The sequence below is a fragment of the Neurospora tetrasperma genome, assembly GCF_000213175.1.
Source record: "Neurospora tetrasperma FGSC 2508 unplaced genomic scaffold NEUTE1scaffold_1, whole genome shotgun sequence".
Lineage (NCBI taxonomy): Eukaryota > Fungi > Ascomycota > Sordariomycetes > Sordariales > Sordariaceae > Neurospora > Neurospora tetrasperma.
The window spans coordinates 1,859,104-1,882,103 of record NW_009799099.1 but is presented as its reverse complement, the minus strand read 5'-3'; the positions used below and the strand labels follow the sequence as shown (position 1 = coordinate 1,882,103).

At 51.9% G+C, this 23,000-nt stretch overlaps 9 protein-coding genes across 9 annotated transcripts; 3 read left to right on the top strand and 6 right to left on the bottom strand.

Annotated features, from left to right (window-relative positions):
• Positions 1 to 206: 206 nt before the first annotated feature.
• NEUTE1DRAFT_115789 (uncharacterized protein) lies at positions 207 to 1,499 on the bottom strand (the record flags this gene model as incomplete). Its single annotated transcript, XM_009849526.1, has 1 exon — positions 207 to 1,499. The coding sequence occupies one exon, from the start codon at positions 1,483 to 1,485 to the stop codon at positions 391 to 393; it is 1,095 nt and encodes a 364-aa protein (XP_009847828.1).
• A 1,691-nt stretch (positions 1,500 to 3,190) lies between these two features.
• Positions 3,191 to 4,477, bottom strand: NEUTE1DRAFT_57154 (uncharacterized protein; the record flags this gene model as incomplete). Its single annotated transcript, XM_009848974.1, has 2 exons — positions 3,191 to 4,173; positions 4,243 to 4,477. 2 exons carry the CDS (start codon positions 4,306 to 4,308, stop codon positions 3,301 to 3,303), a joined length of 939 nt encoding a protein of 312 aa, XP_009847276.1.
• A 713-nt stretch (positions 4,478 to 5,190) lies between these two features.
• NEUTE1DRAFT_119738 (uncharacterized protein) lies at positions 5,191 to 8,732 on the bottom strand (the record flags this gene model as incomplete). The annotated part of the gene is made up of 7 exons (XM_009849525.1): positions 5,191 to 6,768; positions 6,824 to 7,117; positions 7,173 to 7,755; positions 8,120 to 8,187; positions 8,335 to 8,368; positions 8,516 to 8,573; positions 8,613 to 8,732. The coding sequence occupies 7 exons, from the start codon at positions 8,730 to 8,732 to the stop codon at positions 5,271 to 5,273; spliced, it is 2,655 nt and encodes an 884-aa protein (XP_009847827.1).
• A 931-nt stretch (positions 8,733 to 9,663) lies between these two features.
• NEUTE1DRAFT_115784 (uncharacterized protein) lies at positions 9,664 to 11,395 on the top strand (the record flags this gene model as incomplete). The annotated part of the gene is made up of 6 exons (XM_009849524.1): positions 9,664 to 9,927; positions 10,127 to 10,225; positions 10,309 to 10,524; positions 10,590 to 10,615; positions 10,687 to 10,782; positions 10,840 to 11,395. The coding sequence occupies 5 exons, from the start codon at positions 10,172 to 10,174 to the stop codon at positions 10,952 to 10,954; spliced, it is 507 nt and encodes a 168-aa protein (XP_009847826.1).
• Positions 11,396 to 12,224: 829 nt separating this feature from the next.
• NEUTE1DRAFT_57146 (uncharacterized protein) lies at positions 12,225 to 14,874 on the top strand (the record flags this gene model as incomplete). Its single annotated transcript, XM_009848973.1, has 2 exons — positions 12,225 to 14,585; positions 14,610 to 14,874. The coding sequence occupies 2 exons, from the start codon at positions 12,516 to 12,518 to the stop codon at positions 14,646 to 14,648; spliced, it is 2,109 nt and encodes a 702-aa protein (XP_009847275.1).
• A 282-nt stretch (positions 14,875 to 15,156) lies between these two features.
• Positions 15,157 to 16,003, bottom strand: NEUTE1DRAFT_119735 (uncharacterized protein; the record flags this gene model as incomplete). The annotated part of the gene is made up of 3 exons (XM_009849523.1): positions 15,157 to 15,469; positions 15,613 to 15,739; positions 15,803 to 16,003. 3 exons carry the CDS (start codon positions 15,941 to 15,943, stop codon positions 15,315 to 15,317), a joined length of 423 nt encoding a protein of 140 aa, XP_009847825.1.
• Positions 16,004 to 16,671: 668 nt separating this feature from the next.
• NEUTE1DRAFT_75828 (uncharacterized protein) lies at positions 16,672 to 17,732 on the top strand (the record flags this gene model as incomplete). The annotated part of the gene is made up of 3 exons (XM_009849522.1): positions 16,672 to 16,832; positions 16,949 to 17,084; positions 17,173 to 17,732. The coding sequence occupies 3 exons, from the start codon at positions 16,830 to 16,832 to the stop codon at positions 17,238 to 17,240; spliced, it is 207 nt and encodes a 68-aa protein (XP_009847824.1).
• A 150-nt stretch (positions 17,733 to 17,882) lies between these two features.
• On the bottom strand, positions 17,883 to 20,611 carry NEUTE1DRAFT_119734 (uncharacterized protein; the record flags this gene model as incomplete). The annotated part of the gene is made up of 4 exons (XM_009849521.1): positions 17,883 to 18,962; positions 19,265 to 19,337; positions 19,637 to 20,150; positions 20,236 to 20,611. 4 exons carry the CDS (start codon positions 20,609 to 20,611, stop codon positions 17,883 to 17,885), a joined length of 2,043 nt encoding a protein of 680 aa, XP_009847823.1.
• A 559-nt stretch (positions 20,612 to 21,170) lies between these two features.
• Positions 21,171 to 22,408, bottom strand: NEUTE1DRAFT_119733 (uncharacterized protein; the record flags this gene model as incomplete). The annotated part of the gene is made up of 3 exons (XM_009849520.1): positions 21,171 to 21,961; positions 22,020 to 22,194; positions 22,250 to 22,408. 3 exons carry the CDS (start codon positions 22,406 to 22,408, stop codon positions 21,285 to 21,287), a joined length of 1,011 nt encoding a protein of 336 aa, XP_009847822.1.
• Between the last annotated feature and the right edge of the window lie 592 nt (positions 22,409 to 23,000).

Here is a 23,000-nt window from a genome sequence, read left to right as displayed (position 1 = left end):
TTTTGTTTTGCAAACAGCTCGTGTTGTTATGGCTGAGCCATCTGACTCGCAGCACAATTTTCATCTCTTTCGATTTCAGTTCACAATAAGGACATCCAACAGGCCGACGAGCCATGGCTCTTCACTAACAACCAACAACGATTCGCAAGGAGAGGGGAGCAAAGACGACGGCGAATTACATGAAGGACACTCGGCAGCAGCCATGAAGGTATCAGAAGTGAGTAGATGGTATTCGACAAGCAGTAATACATGATAACCCATTACATCTCAGAACATATATGTCAATGATCGTTAAAGTAGCCCAACGTGAGCATCGTCACGCTCTTCATTACTAGAACAACAAACAGCGGTGCCCAAGCTCACCTTCATACACAAGACCAAACCAAACACCTACAAGTCCTTTTTGTAAGCATGCTCCGGCTTATGCGTAGTCTCGTAATCAACATGGACATACGCCCTCTCCACATCCGGCAAGCTCTCCAGCTTCATCTGTAACTCCTCCGCGACATCATGCGTCTCCATCAGGCTTGCATCCGGGTCCATGACCACATCGACCTCCGCAATCAGCCTCGGGCCCGAGTGGTATGCCCTCACCGTATCGATCTGCTTGATTAAGGGCGAGTGCGTAACGCACACATAGGTAATCAGTTGCTGGATCTCCACGCTGGCCGTAACGCCCACCAACAACAGGAACTCGGTGAAGGCGGTGCGCAGCCAGATGGCCGTGATAATCACGCTCAAGAAAATGGCGCCTGCCGGGTCGAGCCACCACACCAGCTTGGCGCCGCCGACCGAGGTGAGGATACCAAAGCCGTTGACGAGCAGATCGTTGCGATGATCCTGCCAGAGGATGCGCACCTGGCTGTACTTGTCTTTCAGCGACCAGGTATACAGAAAGAGCGAGAACTTGGTGGCGAAGGCGACGCACACGGCGATAACCGAGGGCAGATGAAAATCCTTGGTACCCGCCTCCTTGTCGTGCTTCGCCAGGTCCTGCGCGCTGAAAGCAATGAGCACGACTGAGACGGCCGTCATGATAAAGCAGAAGGTGATGTTGCCAACCGTCTCGAGCCGGGCCTTGCCCGAAGGGAAACGGGCAGGGTCAACCCGTTTCACGGCCCGGTTGGTCAGGATCAAAGTCACGTTGCTGAGCGGGTCAAAGATGGCGTCCGCCATGGTGGTGAAGAGCGAAAGCGAACCCGAAGAAATGGCTGCGTAGAGTTGGAGCACCGTCAGAATGACGTTGGCGACCAGCGAGCCCCAGACTGCAATCTGGAACTTCAGGTGATCATCTCCCTGCTCCTGGCGCGCCTCGGCGACATGCTCTTCCACGCTCTTGAGCATGCGCTCGATGGTCTCGTTCTGGGCCTCGTAGAAGCCCCGGACGCGGCGGGCTTGCAAAGCAGAGCGGCCCATGGGCGGTCTCCACTTTGACCCGTGTCCGTGTCCCTTGGAGCCGGGCCCGGACCCTAAAGTCCCACCCATGCCCGTGCTGGCAGCGCCCGCGGAATCGGAGTCGGACCGAGCGGCATCGCGCTTCCTAGACGTGTTTGCCTTGATGGCTGCTAGCTCCGAGGGGGTCTTGTATCGCTGCGATAGCCCGTAGGGATCGTGCTCAGCGCTGACGAGCGGGAGGCGGCCGGTTCGCTGGCTCTCCACTTCGACGTCGCGGTGCCTGGTTACGCCGTGGTCGTCTCCATCCGTAGCTTCACATCCGGTACTACTGGCTGCTGCTTCAGACCCGCCCATCTGATGCTGATGATTATGGTGATGGTGGTGGTGTCGATGATGGGAATGTGTATGCGGGAGCGATATCGAGCTTGCCGACTGAGATTGTGTTCTGAAGGCGTGCGGGTGATGCGAAATGCTGTGCGAAAGATCGGGCTCCATGGTGAAGGTTAAGGTGCCGCCTCGACCAGATCGCGGCCTACTAAACTCGAAAAAGGTTTCGGTTGGTGCGTGGGGTGTTGAGCGGAGGACGTAGGACGCGCGGTATTTACAAGTGAAGGGCAACGAATTGCAAAGGATGCATGGGGTAACATATACCTCTAGGACAAAGGGCTGAACCTCCGAAGGTCGTATGAGACGGCGGTCAATCTATACCCGTAAGTGGATAGGAGGCCACAAGTCTTGTTGAGCTTGCCAAGTCGCGGAAGTGGAAGTCGCGCTGATTTCTCAAGGGAAGTTTTGTCGACATCGATCCAATAGAGGTAAGTAATTCTTGTTGGTTACAGGGGAGGCGGGGCTCTGTCTGGGGGGCTGAGTCCATTGGAAAGTCGCCGGCCGATCAACAATTGACCGATAAGAGGTTGGTTGGGTGAGGCCTCCCGGAAAAGAAAACAAAGAAAGCCGGTTGTGTCGATTGATCACAGCAACCAACGGGAGGTAGATTAGTAAGGTAGTGAATCGCTCTGTTAGGTGGCGCTCAAGGCGCGATCGGAAGCGAAGACAAGTTCTCCTGAACCATTCGTTTCCACACGTTGCATCTTCCATACCTGAGTCCTGTGTACGTATTGTCCACTCGCGTTGCCCTGCACACGAGCGACATTTCCATATCAGAGGGGCATCGGCATGCGGTTTGCCTGGACAACGGGGCTGCCCCGGGGGGTTCAGATAGCTGGTACGCCGTCATCGTGTTTCCTTGTGTTTCCGTATCGGGTTGGTCAATTCGACATTTTTGACTCGTTGCCCTCATGCTGGAAGGGTAGGTGCCAGATCCCATCAGCATCGTAGTTGATGGGAAAGCGCAGATGCAAATCTGTGTGTGCAAGTATGGGCTTGGAGTCTTGAAAAGAGGGTCGTCATCTTGACTGGATGATCTGATAACGGTTATGGTGGACATCATCAGGGTTCAGGGCAGTAACCGAGAAGCCACCACCCACACCGGAGTGGACAGCAACTCGAACTGCCAAGGTCGGATTCGAAGGGATCGCAAAAGGGGAGGCAAAGGGGAAAGTCAGAATGGGCTCTACACATACTTATACACTAGGGCTAATTCTCAAGCTGAATGGCAAGCCCAGTTCAAACTCGGGGTTAATCGGAAGGGTTACGGCCTGTTTCAAGATCTAAGCCGAGGCGATCCCGATGTTGGCTGGCTGGCGAGGTGTAGAAGTGATGTTGTGCTTGTAACGGCGGGCCAAGAGCACTTCTCCAACACCACAAAATGGACCATCTGTCGTCGCAAGTTGTAGGATAGATATAGTAGATGATTCTAACCAACCTGATGCTATGTAGTCCCCAGGAGCCTCAATTCAAGCAGTCCATATCGTCTTTGTCCTATATACTCTTACAAACTCCATTTCAAATCTTGGCCTCAAACTTCCCCGAATCTGGATCCTCGCTCCTCTCCAAGATCCAATCGCCAACATCCTTGTAGAACTCCTCACTACATGGACCATCAGCATGCAACTGATGAAACCACCCCTCATACCGCTTGAACATTCTATCTTTCACCGTGCTCGCAATAACACGATCATAATACCGCTTGCTGGCATTATAATCTGTCGCCTTATCACTCGAACCATGGCCAAGCCAGATCGCCTTGATCTTAGTATTCTCTCCTCCAACCGGCCTGATCGTTCCCCGCGTCAAGCCATCCGTGCGGTCCAGCATTCCCGACAAACCTTCCAAGGTCCCGGTGTTATGGAGCAGCTCATCCGCCGCGATGCTCTTCTGAACCTCCGGGTCGCGTGACAGGTCTTCAGGCGGGATCTGGTTGACCATCTGCCGATGTGGAAAAATCTTGCTCGCGAATCGGCCGCCGTACACCTTGATGAAACCGGGTTTCAGCTCGGGTGCAAACCCGATGAAGGGGCTTTCGAGCAGCCAGCCGCGCACTCGGCTGACGATACGGTCCTGGTACTGCTCGTCGCAGGCAAGCGTGAGAACCTGGCCGCCGCCCATGGAGTGGCCCATGATGAAGACGGGCGGCGCCCCGGGGGCATCAGACAGGTGCGGCTCGATAAAGGCCACCATGTCGGCGATGACCCTGGACGTTGGCCCGGTCAGGCCCCTGTCGGCTGGCTTCTTGACGCTGCGTCCCCAGCCGCGTTGGTCGAACCCGTAAACGGCGATTCCGCACGCTGCGAGTGACGGGAAGAAGCCGTAGTATCGGTTGATATGGTCGCTGAATCCGTGGATGAAGATGAGCTTCGCTTTGATTGGCCCTTCGGGCTGTGTGGCGTTTTTGTCGTGTAAGTGAGGGTTGCGGCGGCTCAAGCTTGAAAGCTGCGTGATACGTACCTCCCATGATTTAGTATACAACGATGCACCCTCGACCTCGAGAGTGCTTTCCTTTTCGACTGCCATGCTGTACGCTTCTACTGTAAAATGTGGTTCGCCGGGTCTTCAACGCCTTCAGAATTGGTTCGAATCGGGAATAAAACTCCGGTCGTCGATAGTACTAGGTTGTCCGAGCGACAGCCAGGAGAGAAACGAGCTGGAGTTGCCGGTATACTCGGACGATGAGATACGAGGGTTATGGTCCGGTTAGACTCCAAGATTATAAAGGGCGGAGAATCTGCCTGTTGACAACGGAGGGGTTTCGTATATAAGATCATTTCCCAAACAGGCAGTGAGTGTTTTTCGTAACGCTTTCACGTGCTACAAAAGCATGGAAACGTAGAAGTTGCCAAGCCCGCCCACCCACAACCAAGATTGCAGCTTAATCACTACCTTATGTAAAGGCCGTCATGATTCAGTGGTCGGTGCCTTGAAACTCCAAGAATCAAAGGAATTGACTTCATTCCAACGCATCTAAATACAACCAAGCACACAAGATACAGACCAAACATTTTTGTGCGAACTAAATGAAAAAAATCAATGCTCATTTCGAGTATCTTCATGGATAGACGCCGTCCCGCCACCTCCACACGTAAATGCTTGCATAACGCCTCCTCTTTTTAGATCCTTTGCTGATGAAACCGATGCTTTGGTGTTCCCTGTATCCCTACATTGTAACAATGAACATGAACGTTGGAACACCCAGTCCCAAACAAAACACTCCTCTTTCCCAGGTATAGCCATGACTCCCCGACCCAGAAAACCAGACCCAGATGTCCGACGATAAGAACATGTGGCGAATGACGCCTTATCCGCACAACCCAGCACCTCCTAGCCTCTGTCCTCATTGCTTCATATCGTCATGTAAATAGTAGAAGAAAAAGAGATTCATCAAGGTATAACCGCCAGCTAAAGCCCCCCTTCCTAATAAGAAAAAACATCGAGCATGAACCCAAAAGCCTATCCCATTGTGTCGCCAACCGGAGCACTTAGATATCTGCCAAATGGTCCTCATCCTGCAGTTCCGTGCCGGCAAAAATATCCTGCGAGTTCGCAGTAGTTGTTTGGAAGCCAAACTTTTGAATCGGAGAATCTTCATCGGGTGTCCGAATACCTATACCGCTGTCGTCGTGGACAGACGGTTGGGTAGCCGTCGATGCAGGCATCGGAAATCGAGCCCGATCTGGCTGCGACTCGGACATTCGAGATGCGCTGGAATCATCGCTTCCACTTCTATATCTGGATGCCTCGTTGCTTGCCTCGATGCTTGCGCCCTGTTGCTGTGAGACAAGGAGGGTATACTCGTGTGTCGACTTTTGCTTGAGAAATCCACCATATTCTGCCACAAAGAGAATCATCTCATCGATAAAACACTTGGTGACCCACCAAGAGCCAAAACTCTTGCCTTGGCCTAGGGTAATATCCCTCATTACGGCTGTGCCCAATCGCTGAACACACCAGACAATATCGGTATGTGATGCGTAGGGGAAGTGCGAAGGTAGGGAGCGAAGAAAGCTCACCCACCGATCCAAAACGTTCGAGGCCGTGGATTCCTCGGGGGCTCCTACCTGGGGTTGCCGACCATTACGCATTGCCATCTCTCCGTGTAGCGTCAGGCCTTCGATTTCCCATGGAATATTGACCGGGTCTAGGAGGTCACGCATCTCTCTGAGAAGGAGATTCACAACATCATCCATGCCCCTCAACGGAACACTTTCGGCAACCTTTCTTAGGTTGATTATGTTGATCCATTCCACGTACATGAGGTCGCGGTTTGCTGGGTTCGACAGCATGTTGGCGGCAGCATGAGCAGTAAGGTTGACACGGAGCACCCTATCCAGTAAGCCTGCGAATAGAGTTGCTGGTGCTTCTTTGGCCTTGAGAACGTGAGGAGGCTGTCCTTGAAAGGAATCGCGAATGTGTGGGACGAGCTTGTCTGCTATATTTCTCAACGTATCGAGCACTGTCTTGGGAACCACTTGTAGGACCAAGCTCGAGACAATGCGCATCATGCGCTGGTAGAGAACAAAATCGCACTCCTCTATCCAAGGTGCAACAGCCGGGTTGCTGAAAAGCTTCTGGACCGGCATTGTGAGAGTACCCTGGAATGAGGTATAAAGGTGGAAGAAAGTCTTTTCTTTACAATACCGGATGCATTCTACCAGAGACGTACAGTGTGACCTGTAGAGCGCAGCCAGCGACTTGGCAGCGTCCGGATCGGTATTTTTGGGTAGAAATGGCTCGATCCCTGGTAGGACGAGAGGGTCGGACTGCTGGAACGACTCTTCGGTTTCCGCGGCAAAACAAAGCTTCTGTACTGTCTTGGTTGCCGTCGTGCTGAGCTGGTCGATGTTGGCTACCTGGACTTGGTTGTACAGGCTGTGAACATATTCTGGTGGCCGCCTCACCCGGGTCTCCGGTTGCTGGCCCAGGTCAGGCGTGGGAAGTGCAGGGCGTTCGGTGGCTCTTGTATTGTCTGGTGCCGTGCTACTGGAGAATTAGCAAGGATAAAAAGCGTTCAAGTCAAGGTGTCGTTGCTCACTTGAAAGTTTGAGAGAATGACTGCTCCTCCGCTGGGGAAACCTGAGGTTGAGTCGAGACATCTCGCACATCAGGCTGGTCTTCTCGAAGCTGAAAGTTGACATAATGATATTTTGACTCTCCTCGAACACCAAGGCGACGAGTTTTCAGTCCTGGAAAAAGAACACGGACAAGCTTTCCAAAACTGGCAGGGTTCAAGACTGTTATCCTCTCGGTGGCACACCTGGAGGCGTAGTTGGCGTAAACCCTCCCTCTGGGTACCGATCCCTTGCCCTTTGAGCAGACTTGGCTGATCCTGTCGTCTTGTTAGCCCACAGTCTCGACAAAATTTACCCATGTGACCAACGTACCAAAGCATTGCGAAAACCTGGCGGGTTCGTTCTGAATGGGGACCGCGTTCGTTGCCATGCAGCTCTTCTGCAACCTCCTGGAGATTCCTGTGTCTATTGGCGACATATAGCTGACGCATTTCCACTTCGTTGTTCGCACTTGAGCGTGACCCTCCCTTGGATTGCGATGTCATTCCGATGTAGGAACCGTGGTCGTTGTTGCCGTCATGGTCCACCATCTGACTGTCCTCCACAAAACTGGTGTTTCCGGCAAAGGAGTCGGCGGACAAAGACTGGCGGCTCATACTGTGGCTGTCATGATATTGAACGTTCTGCATCGAAGCGTTGACCTGTGAATCCATGGCGAACTCGCGGCTAGTGTGCAACTGGGAGGCCAGCACCATGTTGTCCTGTATCATCTGGGCGGTCGGGTGGCCAAGTTCTCGGGTTCGGCTGTGGTCGTTTGGAATCCATTGAGATTGGTAAACTTCGGGCACGTCAGTAAACGCGTGATCGAGATTTGGTTGTGTAGCGGCGCTGTGGATGGAAGCTGTTGAGCCTTGAGAGCGAGGCCGCTTTTTCGCCTTCGTGAGGGTAAGAGGGTCTGTACAAGCAGTAAGCATACCGCTATGGTGCGTCGCGTAACAAGTATGCGCCGAGATACGTTGGGGACCGAGGGAAGGCCAGGATGGGATGATGACAATGTCGTGAATGGGGGAAACAGAAGACGGTAGAAGACTTGAAGGGGCGTACCGTGGGTTGAGTCCATCAGCGCCCGTGTTTTGATGGTATGGCGGGCGAGGCGTGCGGACTGATAGCTCTGCTGGGTATCCCAAGTACACACAAGGATAGATGGTGGTGGTGGTGGTGGTGGTGGTGGCGGCGACTAGTACTCCAAACCTGGCGGATGCCAACACGGCCAGGCCGGGCTAATAATAAAGGTAACGAATATGGGGTCGGGAGCGCACCGCGGAACGTGTCGCGAGTAACAGTGCCGTGCATGCGCGAGTAAGAAGACTCAATGACGATGTCGACGCTGCAGGCAATGGTCAATCGCACATTTTGTTTGGAGGTTTGTATGGGGGAGCGGAGAACAGAAAGAATCAACAAAACATGAAAGCGCTAGGAACGTACCTCAATGCGGCCTTGCGGACGGGCTGCCGTGACTGCAACGTGCAGCGACGTTCCACTGGAGGCTGCGGCAGGGAACTTGACCACTGCAAGTCAAAGGCAGCTAGCTGCTCCCCCGCACGTTCCATGCAGACCCGCTTGGGACCAAAATGCCGTTTGATTGGCCGTTTGCCTGTTCGAGACTGTTGTTGACTTTCCTTTTGTTGTTCGAGGAATTCGGGCAGTTGACGAACCAGAACACCTGCGCATTCCGCTCCCACTGAATTCCTTGATGTTTTGCCCATTCCTGGGCTACACACTAGAGTCTAGATGTGTGCCTGATCGACATACTATGCCTTTTCCGAACCAGTCACTCCAGACATCCGGTACACTACACCATGACGTTCCACCATGAATTACTGCCCTGGAATTGGATGCCTGGCTGCGTTTCTGGTTGACAGGAGTTGTCATCCCGCCATAAGATCACAGAACAAACACTTTACTTCACTCTGTTGACTAGACTAGAGACTGCGCCAGCATTGACTTGGCAAGCATGTTCGCGTCTGACCGCTCGCAGAACGAGGGGAAACTGATCTCTCCCTCAATGATATTGGTCATAGATACGTTGGAGAGATCAAACTGGTTGTTTTCCTGGTGAGCCATCTGGCAGAGGATTACACTTTTCTTTAGTAAATGTGAAGCGCGCTGCACATGCGGCCGACACCCACCCGCATGAGGTGGAGCTGATTGCACGAAAACGCTAGAGGTATCGCGGGGCTTCGAAAAGCTTCATGTTGGTCCATGTCATGAGTTCTGATGCTCAACTTCAAACGTCCACAAGTTGTCATGGCCGCCTGTCCCAAAGATCAAAGCGCAAAGTGAGTAGAGCAGGCGAGGCAACCTCGAGAGAGTAACGCACTCTCCTTACTACCCAAATCTTCGTACCTCCATGCCCAATTGAAGATTGGACGGATACAGTTTAGCCGCATTTGACCATGGTAAATGTTTACAAGAAGCGGGAAGAAGCGACCAAAACGGTAAGCTGCTTGTGTGGATCCATGAACAGTTAAGAGAAGGTTATATCAGGATGATGAAGAATATCAAAATGGAGAGAAGAACGAGCCGTTCGCAGCCCAGGCGAGGCACAGAAGGAGATGCATCAGGCCAATGAGAGACTGTTAGAATGTGCAACGGACAAAAAAAAGAACTTGAATGTTGATCCGACCCAGGCTCGATCTGGGGACCTTCAGTGTGTTAGACTGACGTGATAACCAACTACACCATCGGACCTGTTGATAATTTCAGCCAAAATCAAATGTTTTTATCACCTGTACAATCAAGCCGTTCCTCGACCATGTTCTCGTCCACCAATCCTAGTCACACAGCTCCCGATGTGGCGTCACTGGGTTCTGGAACCAGTCAGATGCAGTTGATAAACGGGAGGAAGCTTTGCGGCCCCACGGGCAGGGCAAGTTTCGGGTTGAGAACAGGATGATCCCCTTTTGAATGCACACGTATCAATCGTCATTGTTCGTTGTGCCCACAGCCCACTTCAACCCGTTCCCACACTCCAACTGCCATTTCCACGATAGCATCACCCCTATCCGCAAAAGGTCAGACGACACATTGCACTTCACAGCATCGTTTCGGTGAATTCGAAAGCCAGGTCAGCAAATTTCTCTCAGCTTCCCTTTCTCTTCTCTCTGCCGGTGGTGCGGGTGTTCACCGAGCACGCTGCGATTTTTAGGCCCAGCCCTCCCGGCTGCCCAACCCACTTTGTCACAGCTTCAGCTTCCCCGCCAGTTCCGACTCAGATTTTCCCCTGAACTTCAACTTTGCATCTTGCTGACGTCGAAACATCACAGCTAGCTCTAGATCGATAGACTCGCTTACCGCACCAAACACTCAAAATGTCTTCGCCTCAGGACCGCGCCCAGCAGTACATCGGCCAGCTCGATAAGGAGGTGCGTAAACCGCAGCCGGATCGCAGACATGTCGGCTAGGCCACGGCGTCGTTGGGCTTTGCGTAGCTAACCTGCCTCAATAGCTGTCCAAGTACCCTACCCTCAACAACCTCGAGAAGACCACCGGCGTTCCCAAGGCTTATGCCGTCATCGGTCTCGTTGCTCTCTACTTCTTCCTGATCATCTTCAACCTCGGCGGCCAGCTCCTCACCAACCTCGCTGGCTTCGTCCTCCCCGGATACTACTCGCTCAATGCCCTCTTTACCGCTTCCAAGCAGGATGATACCCAGTGGCTCACTGTAAGTCGGGATATGCCTGATGAGGTCTTTGCCTATGGTGTCAATGCTAACCACCGCATTCACAGTACTGGGTTGTTTTCTCTCTCTTCACGTAAGCATTCCACTTTGGCTTTGCGCTTGATGTTGACTTGGTGCGCTTAACATCTAACCACACGGCTATAGCGTCATTGAGAGCTTGATCAGCGTCGTCTACTGGTTCCCCTTCTACTTCACCTTCAAGTTTGTTTTCCTCCTCTGGCTCTCTCTCCCTACCTTCAAGTAAGTGGCCTCCCAACTCTACCAGAATTTCAAGAAGACAAGCTTATATGTCAACAGGGGCGCCGAGACCATCTTCCGCTCTTTCCTCGCCCCCACCCTTGGCCGTTACTTCCAGAATGGCTCCACCGCCAGCGGCCTCCGCGCCAAGGCTGACGCCGTCCACACTGACTAAGCGTCTCATGGGCAACTGCCGGGCCTCTTCCGCTCGTTACAAAGTGTGCCGCTTTGAATGAGGCCCGAGAATAGACAGGCAGATAGATGCACGGCCATCAAGTCTTTGCGCTGGGCTTGTTGGCAACCAGTCACGCGCGTGCAAGATTATCACAACAAAATCGGGGTAGAGGGATAGTTTGTTAACTGGAAATGTTGGGGATATGAGGTGGTTATAAGAGGACATGTGGTTACAGAAGATGGTGGCAGGATGATTGAGCCTGATGCGTCTAGAGAAGTAGGGGCATATTTGGTATCTAACGATTGAATAAGTGGCAGCAATGAAAGCATTCCTTGCATTTGGGTTGCTATCACTGAAACACTGAGACGTATTCGACGTGAAAGGGCCATAGCTGGCCATCGTGTAGACGAAGCAATGGGACACATCACATGATTGCAATGTATGTCTGCTGGCCAGGACAGCCTAGGACGGGTTTTGTTGACATCTAGACGACGTATAGAAAGCATATCCGCGCTACCTCAATTTTCTCTTCGCCGAAGTGAGCAATATCTCTTCATGTGACTACAAGTACCGTATGCGGAAGGCCAACGACACTGCTGTTTTCCGTGATTGAGAAATCCACTAGAAGCCATCATTTTGGATGGCTGCTGCCAGTAAAACTACAGCTCGACAGGATGTACAACACTATCTAGAGGTAGGTATCGGATGGCTCGAGCTTTGAGCTCTGTTAAGCAGATACAAAACCTAGAGGTACACAGTAATCGGCACACGCACCCCTCTCTCTACACTTAGCGTCACGGTACCACAATACCTTTAACGGTACTTGACACTAACAACCTACTTACTAGTTCCAGTGGTAGCCACCTGCCAAAAATTGCCCAGGCAGTTGCTGACCACAGCAATCAAGAACATCCACTGATGTTCTGTCTTGACGACCTCGAGCGCGCCTGCTTCAGCTCGTTTCGAGGCCGCGGGTGAAACTTGAAACCCAGGGGAAACCATAATTGCTGACCTCAAACATTCGTTAATTGTACCTACCTTAGGTATTAGCGCTGGCATCGAAAAAGATTGGAAAAGGCAGAAACAGCCTGGGCGCGCTCAAATCCCAAGAAACCACCTCCGCCACATACGAATCAGCAACTCGGAACCCGATTTTTATCCATCTAATACCCTAATCGAACCCAAACCGAAAACGACGGCGATAACCCCTGGCACTTCGACTTGCCTCGGGTTACTTGATCGAATTCCATCGCCTACACGTGTTGAACAAGATCCCAATTTCTGGTTCAGCTTGAACGCTACTCTAGCTTACAACATCGGACGGCTCAACGCCAGCAAGTCGAGGAAGCCGTAGTGTCCTGATCAAAGTGGCTCGTCCAGTGACACCAACGGACAACCTCAGACCGGAGAACATCAAGGAGCCGTTGTCGTATTTCTCCCGGGCATTCCCTTGTCCTTGTTTGCGCTAACCGATCTTTCGATCGATGGCCTGACATTGGCGACAAGTCTGAATAGATCCTCGCTCACGAACGGCGCCCCTTCTCGAGGGCGCGCGCTTGCGATGCACCTCGGCCCCTTGCACTCGCGCTTGGCGGCGTCCTTTATCGCAGTATCCCTTCTCGTCGTTTTCCACATCACTCTTTTCTCTCTGGATTGTGCTCTCGCGGCCGAGCTCGAAGATGCACCGCCCATATTGCTATTAGACGATGTCGACTCCGACCTCGACGTTTCCCAAGGTTCCGTCTCAGACTTGGGAAGCCCGCTCGACCAGATGTACGAACCCGAGTTTGCCGCATTCGATAGGAGTATCATCGGGCGTGATCAAGTTCGAGACACCAATACCTTGATAAACAACGAGGCTTTTCAGTTGAACGTTCGTCAGGGGGATACGGAGCGCTTCGTGTTTAAGCTGTCACAGCTGTCCGAGCGGGAACTGCAGGTTGCATCATTGGAGCTGAGGGATGAAGAACATACCTGGGAAGATCAAGACGAAGATGAAGATGAAGCTAAAGAGGATGAGAAAGAGGAGGATAACGATGACTTGAGTGGAAAAGGCCTAGACAGAGATTCTGTGGACTTGAATCTTGCCTCCGCGGAACAGAAGCTGGGGAAACGGCAACAGGGTGCTCGTCGGCTTTTTCTTTCTGCAAACACATGCTTGCAACCTCAAGCATTCAATGCGACCAAGACAACACAGCCTCCACCGCAACTGACACTGTATGTGTCAACATCGACCGATAACGTGGAACCAGGCCCGGGCGCGGATTCGAACTCTCAAGTGTCGATGGTATTCAATGAGGGTGCTATCATGTACAATTTCACCACTACGACCGACGTATATGTGGGTGTACATGCGCCCAACGTGGCGGAAATCTTCGACAAGCCTTACAACATAAAGATCGCCATCTCCACGGACGGTTATTACTACAGCTATAACGTGGATGACGATGCTGATCTGATCTGGGTTGATAGCGACTCCCAGGGCGCATTGCTCATCACTCATAATTTGACTGATAGTAACGACGAGAAGGAGCAACAGCGGATTATGAATACGCCGCCATACGTTATGTTCGCCCAGGACAAGTCTGATCCGTCCATCAACGGTGTCAAATATTCCTTTTGCGGCCTCGAACAAAATGCCCAGATTGCAACTACAAAGGACGGGAAGTATTCGAACATGGTCCAGACAGGCATGACGAAGCGAGGACAGGGCAACTTTCCTAAGCAGCAGTTCTTCTTCAGCGGGCTGAAGCCAAGTACCAGTTATCTTGGGATCCTGGCCAAGACCAATGTGACCGACACAGGAAGTCCGAATGTCGTTGGAGGTGGCGGCCACGTCTTCAAAGCCACTAATTTCCAAACCAAGTCCGGTAAGCTCTTATCCAGGAATCCAGGATCCAGCCAGGTCGGGACCAAGGCTCAGGAGCTAATACAAGCAGATCACGGAAACTGCAACATCGTCTTGAATCTTACCTTTTGTGACCAGGTAGCCTACTCGGTCCCCAGCAACCCAAACTTTGGCAACGCCTCTGTTCTGGCCAAGTTCTACGATGACTACGCCGCCGAAGCATACGGTTATTTCAAAAAGGCACTGGCCCAGGTCGCCTGCGAAGCGCCGGTGACCCAGCGCTACTCGCTCACCCGGAACTGCAGTGACTGCGAGGCCGCGTACAAGGACTGGCTGTGCTCCGTGACCATTCCGCGCTGCGAGGATTTTAGTAACAATGCCAGCTACCTGCACCCGCGAGCCATGAGCCAGCCGTTCCCCGATGGCGAGAGGCTCGACAATGTGACTATGTCATTGTACGCAGAAAACTATGGCGACGGCAAGGTCTTGGGCAAGGCCTTCCTCCAGAGCCGCAGCTCGCGGATCGATGAGTTTATCAAACCCGGCCCGTACAAGGAGGTCTTGCCCTGCGATTACCTGTGCTACAGACTAGTCCAAAGCTGTCCGTCGTCCATGGGTTTCGGCTGCCCGCTGCCTGGCCAGAAGGGGTTCAATTCGAGCTACTATATCAAGAATGAAACAAATGGCGAGGTCGTGTGTAACTATCCGGGCTCGGCACACATCTTTTCAGGCTCGTCAAAGGATGCAGTCTCGGTAGGGCTGACCATTGTTGTTTTGGTATTAGTGAGCCTATTGCTCGCTTGCTAGTGGCGCTGCTGGTCCTTTTGCGAGCTGGGACGGTGTTGAAGGGGTTTGGTTTTGGCGTTTGACGGTCTTTATGCTGCTTGATGATCTGGTTGTGCGCGCTTGGGTCGTTTCTCTAAAGGGCTTGTATCAAAGTGCGTAGATAAAAAAAAATTGTAGGTATCTTTGGTACGAATCAACACCTTATGGTTTGGTGGATATAGCGTTGGAGAGCGTTTGGAGAGTGCTCATGCACTTGCTTCCCTTGTGGTACCTACGGATTGGACAGACATACAATACAAAGAGATGGGAAGTTACTGATTGCGCTAATGGTTACGATGTAGAGGGAGTGTTACGAGGCGCTGGATGCTGAGTTCATACCCAAAAGGAATGAAGCCCGGAGGTGGTTTCATTCTCGCCAATGTGGGCGTACCAATGTATGGGGGAGAATGCGACGCAGGTTGATGGGCATGCAAAGAAAACACAGTGTTCAACCAGGAAATCAAGAGGCCATGGCTTCGCAAAATGTATAATATATTAATGGTATTAATGTGCCTGATAATACTTGGCACGAAGATGCTTCCGATCGTATGTATCAAAAAGGTAGACGAATCTCTTAATATTTCAAGAGCACCCCAGCCTCGAAGTGCGCATAAGACATCTATATGCTCTCAATCTCTTCGAAAGGGTACGTCCACACCTCGCCATCTTCCTTCAGCATCATCCTCATCACCACCAGCCCCAGCCCTTCTTCTTTTGAGAATCTGGGGATGCTCCCGTGTTCGAAGCAATGGCGGTAGCAGCAGCAGCAGCAGCAGCCTCCGCCTCCTTTTCCTTCTTCACCTGCAAGGCCCGTACTTGAGCCTCAAGCTTGGTTATCTCAGCTGAGATGGTTCATAACGTGTGAGTGTCTGTCTCTTTTCTCTTTCAATCCAAGCCGGTAACAGATACTGGTACTGAGACACGTGGGGTGGACGAAAAGGAAGGGAGGACATGATCGGGAAGGGGGCACAAAATGAAAACTCACCCTGGCGCTCCTCTTTGATCTCATCAACCTCCAGCTTTGACCATCCCCAGTAGACGACCTGGTAGACGAATAAAGCAGTGAGTAGACACTTGGCTACTGGACGGGTGAAGGTCTTGTAGAATACGCCCTACTCGTTGTTTTTTGCTGTTAGTGGTTGGTTCGAAATCTTGAGGAGGTTACAGTGACCTACCGTTGCCGAGGGCGGGTTCGAAGAGTATTGCCTCAGTTGAGCTTGAGCTTGAAGATATGTCCTGGGCAAGGGCTTGGTGTTCTGGGTAGTAGTCCTGGTGAGAGTGCGAATGGCACTACCGGCCGCGGTCCTGGAAATCATGTTTTTGTTGATGTTGCTTGATTTGATGGGCTGGGTAGTTGATTGATTCCCTTCTTGAATATGAGGCTGTACCCACTTCAAAGTGATGTGAAGCGAGAGAGGATTTTTTTGTTTTATGACGTCGTTGTTCGCGAATCGGGGATTACCAAGATGGAAGACAAATTCACAATGTATGTGTATGAAATTGGTCAGACTCAAAGCCATGCACGGGTCTCGTATGCAACGGGCCACGAATTGGCGATACCCACAGCCGCTCGGAGGTTCCGTCGGCGTCGTCGAAAATCGCCAGGCGACGGGCGGTGCTCGCCCTTCCGGACGGACGGTTCATACCCGGGCCGCAAGCCGCAAGCCGCTAAGCCGTAGCGGGCAGTTAGCGGCAATCACCCTAGTACACTATAATTTGAGGGATCGTCTGCTGCAGGGATCCCCTCGTTGAGGTGCTGGAATGCGGCCCACGCGCCAGGCGTGTTCGACAGGGCATTGAGGGGAACCTCAGGGAGCGGACAGGGCAGTTTGAGGCAAGTGCTGTCAACGACACATGGCCAGATCTGCCCCCAACTGGATGGGAAGGTGCAGCTGGTCACTTTCGCTTCGTGTACCTAAAACTGAAGTCCATTACTTAGTGTGCATTGGACAATCTGTCCCCAAAATCGTAATCGATTAAAGCTCCCCCTTTGATGTAGGCGACCAGCGACCCTTCGAGATCAATTTGTAATTATTTGCGCCACTCAGGGATCAATCACCACTTCAACCATCATCGTCGCATCTCTTAACATAATAAGACGCATTAACTGCCCGACTGCTTCTCCGCGCCAACATCGCCAGCCATTCGCCGCATCTCCATTCCCATCCCTCCAAACACACAAACACACAGTCAACAGACGCAATGGTACGATCACGCCCGCTTCAGCCCTTCGACATCTCTCACGAATAAACAATATAGAATGGGACAGAAAAGTTGCAGCGTATCGATTCCAACCTTGCTAACCCCCTTTCTCCAACCAGGCGCAAACACCCCAGCAAAGGCGAGCGAACCTTAAGTTCCAGAAGGACCAGGAGGCCCGTCGTGGAAAATCCGAGGACCAAATCAAGAAGCGCGTAGAAAAGGCGCCCAAGTCCCCTGTCTCAATGTTTTGGCTCGGTAAGAAGAACCATTGCGGCCATCCAGCACCTCCTCAGCCACAAATCATAACGCACTGGTTTGACTAACAGTCAACTCATTTCTCCAGTTGTCCTCGGCTTTGTCGTATTCGGCGGTCTCGTTTTCGAAGTTCTTTCGCGTCTATTCCTCAACTAAGCACGGGGATACTACCGTGGTCATCGCAAAATGATCACCATCCTTTCCAACCCACCGATATTAGACAGGCTGTCTATAACTACGGTTGCTTAGCAGTACGGAGGAATGAAACGAGCTGTCGAGGGCTGAAGAAATACACTGCCCCTGACGCCGATCAGGATTGGCCAATAAACCCGAAGAGCATGGGGGAAGCTGTCACGATGACATCCGCATAAGCAATATGGGAGCAGGAGAATGCAAGAGGAGGAAGGGACAGAAGGGAAATCTTTTGAGCGCTTGGTTTGAGCGAAAGCGCATGTAACAGACACACACACACACACACACACACATATATATATATACCACGGGTAATACGGGCAATGAAAAAGGAGCCAGGGAACTGATTTGGAGGTCATGGAAACAGAACAAAGGGCATTCTTTCCCCCATTTTCTGCTAGCAGCAATTAGCTTGAACTCTTCAAAGCCAAACATTGTTGCAAACCAACAACTGCAAAAGGGATCGGTCTTGATTGCGAGTCCCGTAGTGATTACTTCCATCATTGTTATAGTTTTTCGAGTTATGCTCACGAATGCCGGCACCTGCTGCTGCGAACAGCACCCCCCCACACCCCAACAGGGCATCATCATCGTCGACTGCCCGCCTTATGCACCCAAACCGCGTCGCTGACCACCCGTCTCGAACTTCTGGTGAATGCCGGCCTTGAACTGCTGCTCAAGCTCCTGAGACACTTGGTTGACATCAAACGTCTTCTTCGTTGCCGCAGCGGCGGCGGCACCGTCGGCAGCAAGCTTCTTGCCGCCGAGCAACCTCATCATCTTGGACTGGCGAGATGCGCCACCGTCGAGCGCGTTGACGTTCCAGTTGGCTGCGAGTACTGCGGCGGGGTTGGGGATTGTGGTGGTGGTAGCGGCCAAAGTAGCTGTCGATTCTTTGGCCTCTGTAGCCTTGGTCTCGTCTCCCTTCTTCTTCTCCTTCTTTTCTTTCTTTTCCTTCTTTTCCTTCTTTGACTTCTTGGACTCCTTCTTGCTTTCAGTCTTCTCTTCCTTCTCCACAACGGGCTCCTCCTCCTCCTCCTCCTTATCAGTCTTGCTCTTCTTGTCTTTCTTCTCCTTCTTCTCCTTCTTCTCCTTGTGCTTCTTCTCGCTGCTGTCGCTGCTCTCCTTCTCGCCCTTGGATTTCTTGGCATCTTTCTTAGATTTCTTCTCCTTCTCAGCCTTGTTAGATCCAAGGCCCTCCCCCTTTACAATCTTGGCGACCTTGACGATTGGCTCGTCCTTCTGTTCCTCCTCTTCGTCGCTATAGTGATCGCCATGCTTCCGCTTCTTGTCCTTTTTGTCCTTCGTCTTCTTCTCCTCCTTCTTCTCATCCTTGTCATTGGACTTGGACTTGTCCTCCGATTTGCGTTTCTTGGAGGGCTTCACCTCGTCCTCAGCAGCCTTTTCATCGTTGTTCTTTGCCATATCGTCGTTATCCTCCTCACGCTTGCGTTTCGCATCCTGTCTGCTGCTGTCATCTCTCGATTTCCTGGACTTCTTCTCCTTCTTGGAGGCCGACTCGGTCTCCGCAATGACTTCAGCCGGCTCAGAAGCAGCAGTGACCTCCTTGGTCTTGGAAGCTTTCTTCTCCTTCTTGTCTTTCTTGTCCTTCTTGCTCACATCAGCGGTGGATGCCTTGTCTTTTGCTTTTGAGGCGCTCATTTTGATGAAGACTGGGGATGAAATCTAGATATCGACATTTAGTGAGGTGATCCTTGGGTGAATCAGAGGGAGTGATTAGTTGGTGGTGGATAGGATTGTACCGATTTAAAGAAAAGCCTTTCTCCGTCAAATTGTCGGGCTCTTAACTTTGGATATTCGTGAGAACGAAAGTGTGAGGGGAAAACTAAGGTTTGCAATGCCAGCGGGGTGAATTTCGATTTGCAAATCGAAGGAGGAAAGAGGCTTCACCAAGAAAACGAGAGAAAAGTTATTGTACCACCGTCAACCCTAACCCTTTTAGGCATTGATGTGAAATGGCGTTGTACCTTCCCCTGACCAAACAATGACAAAAGGATAGCAATGCGAATCAGGGTGACCAGATGGAACGATTGCTTCCAGCTGTACAAGATGGCATTAATGTCTGTATGTCTGTATGTCTTTTCTTTCCTTTTCTTTTCTTTTCTTTTCTTTTTTCCCCAGTAACAGCGCGCATGAGATGCCAAATTTCCTTCTGTGTTCTATAGCTGGTAGAAGCTATCGAGACGACACGACCCTAAACCAAGGCCAAAGTGGAAACGATGAACGATATTTGGGTATCAGACCGGCTATACGATAATAATCAACCAAACTGCCCTAAAACTCCTGCCATGCCATTCTCTTCTTGGGCGATGTAATCAATCCTGTCTCCTCAGCACTACCGACTCGGGCTGAGGGGCCTGTTGAAACCGCCGACACGGTTCATGTACTGGCGATACTCTGTCTTCTTCTCCTTCCGCACCGCCCCAACATTATTACCCTTGACCTTCTGGTTCTTGGTAGTTCCAAAACCACCAAAGCCCATCATGGAAGCCATGTCTCCAAGGCCATCGTCCTCAACAATCACGTCTTCTTCCTCGTCCTCGTCCATAGGATCTGCATCAAACCTTCCCCTCGAAATATGCTCCTCTTCGTGCTCTTCTGTCCGCTCCCGGGACGCCTGATGCTGCTGCTGGTCCTCCACATGTGTGCTGTCGGGTCGGCGTTGGTCGTGTCCCGTGACCTTGAACGACACGGGTGCCGGTGCTGGTGTCGTAGCAGCTGGGACGTTCTCAGATTTCGACCTTATCGAAAGACGGTGATCGTCGTGCGCTGCTGCTTGTATGGGACTCCGTGGAGATTTCATGTGTGGTTCTGGCTCTCGGAGCGGTGAGGCTGAGCGGCGGATCTTTCTGTCTTTTGGGGTGTCAGTTACCGGTCGGTGTAGGTTACGAACCAAGGACAGTCCTGCGATGGGGATGGGTTCGGTTGCCAAACGCACCTCTGTCTGGTTTGCTCATACCATCCTTGACGACGTCATCTCGATCACGGCGAGAGTCTTTAGGACCGCCACGCCGGCCTCCTCTACCTCCGTCTCTAGCCCAGTCGTCGCGTCGATCGTGCCCATCTCTGTCGCGAACCGGGGAGCGCGAGCGCCTGCGGTTACGGTCATGGTCACGACCATGCCTATCTCTGGATCGGGACCTGTATCGTCGGCTGTCTCTATCTCGATCGTCTCGGCCACCCCTGCCTCCTCCCCGACCACGGCTACGGTCGTGATCTCGGTCTCGCTCGCGGTTGTCTCTGCCGTGTCTGTCTCTGTCGCTGTAGTCTCTCGCGCCCCCACGGTGAGGGTTACGAGCGTGTCTATCTGCCATGTTTTGTGCTCGAGTTTCGCAAGTGTTGAATGTCTATGGTTTTGTTGGGGAAGAATGTATAAGTTCAACCGGAAACTGTGTGTTCTTGATGACGTTGTACGGGGAAATTCTAGAGCATTCAATACATGGTGTAAACAAAGGCCGGCTGAAACCAGGCGAAAGCTGCAGGCCGTTGTAGCTTGGCGGCCCAGGCGCCGATCTTGTGGAGTCTGTTTGGGTTTAGCGATAAGATAAGCGTTGGACCCTGGCACCTAACCCCACCACCCCGCGATCAACTTCCCTTCGGTTCAAGGCCTTCAGGGTTCTCAATGCTCTGACGGTTACGTCCTGCTCGAATGTTTTTCGTTATCCCGGTAGAAGCACCATTGGTTCAGTCCCAGGGGGTGTCCAAGGACTGAACAGTTTGAGCTTGAGGACAAGAATCGAACGGTCAATGTGCGGACTTTCTGCGACATCCGTTTTCTTCGTAACTCTGCTTTTCAGGCGATTAGCTTTATCGAGCTAGTCAATGTGGGAGTACAGGATCAAGAACTGGACAAAGATACAGTAGAGGTACCTTTTCAATATAACCTCATCATGCCAGCTGAATGACTGTAAAATCTCTATGCACAACATACACTCCCCTGGTCGACTCTAAGACGGCGACAACATCAGTTTGTTGATCAGGCTTTACTCAAATCTCGTCCTCCTCCTCATCAAAATCATCTTCCCTCCCCATGTCATACAGGATTCGCCCCCCCTCTCCTCCACCAACCTCTGTCTGCGCGTCAAAGTACGGCAACACAATCCCTTCCCTGTCATTTCTCTGCTTCTCCGTCAACCCCAAATTGAACGTGGAATCCGCCATCTCCCCCTCCGCACCGCCCTCCGCGTCCTTCGCTGGCGCAAACAGCGGGTGGTCCGAAAGCAGTGACAGACTCGCGCCGGCACCGCCTCTTGATGGGCTGAGAATGAACCGTTCAGCCACGGCTCTCCCGCTGCGCCTCCTCATCTCCATCTCCACCACGAGTCCCTCGGGCTGGTGGCCCGTCCGCAAGCCAACAAGCACGCCTTCACGCCCTTCGTGGAGCCCCCACTCCGGCTCGCGCAAACTCCGCATTTGCGCCCGCTTGGTCTCGACGGCCTGGTAGAGACTTGACACTTTGAAGACGGCGGTGGCCATGTGTGACAGCAGGGTGAGCGGGTGGGGTTCGTACTCATTGACGGTTCGGGGAAGAACGAGAGGTACGTCGTTGTGGTACACGGCGACGAGGGAGGCGAACGGGTTGATGATGCTGCCGAAGAAGAGGGGAAGGACGTGCGGCTGTTTGGAGGCGAGGGGGTTAAGCGAGTCAACCACGATCAAACATTCTTTGACGTAATGTTAGAACATGTTTCTGTACTGGCATGGTGCATACACTGCACTTACTCTGGGAGTTTGTTGCAGTGTCTTTGGGTGTTTGGCTGTTGACAGGAGCACAATGTGAGGCGATCTCGGTTATGAGAGCCGTGACTGACCTGCCCCTGGCCTTTATAAAGATGTCGACATTGCGGGGCTTCCTGGCAGTAGTAAATGACACAAAGAGTATTTTACTTCGGGCAAGCTACGCGCGTGTTGGTTAATAAAGCGCAAACACCATCGGGGAAAGAAATCCTTACCTTGCCTCTGTTGATGAATTCCTGTAAAAGAGGTCTCGCACCTTGCTCAAGGGTATCGAGAATAAGTGTGAGTGGGCTTGCGCTGTCTCGAAGGTTCAGCAGCTTCTGAAAGAGCAGCAGGCTGTGGGAGCGATGATGCGTTTGAGCCGAGGGCGCCATGTTGACGCCTAGTCGAGATGACCTTGAAATGTATGTAGACGAGGCTCGTGGGTCTGGCAGAGGGGATAACGAGGAAGTTTGATTAAATCAAGTACCTTGACAACGTGTTGCGTCAGGATTTCGAGTTCTTGCTTGTTGATTGTGGGAAGACTGAAGTGCTGGCCAAGAAACCGATTTTAGGGCTGCGAAGATGGTTGCGGTTATCGCAAACTTTCGGCAGCCACCATTCACATTACAACACCCGTTTATATACCGTATGTAGAAGAAAGGGAATCAACTGAGAAGGATAATGAGGTGTTATATAGTATCGAAAACAAAAAAGATCACGAACCCAAGAAGATGAGGTGTGAAGGGTGCGAGCAGAAGCTTTGTACAAAAATAAACGATGGTCTCTCCCGCCGGGAATTGAACCCGGGTCTCGAGCGAATCGAACTGATGTTCAAGCTTGACAAGCTCACATACTGACCACTATACTACGGAAGAATTACAGTTGTGAACAACTGTCGTAGTGATTGTTGGAATTTACTGCATTTTCAGCTATTTATATACCAACTTCAACATACCAGAACGCTTATCATCACTATAGACAAGC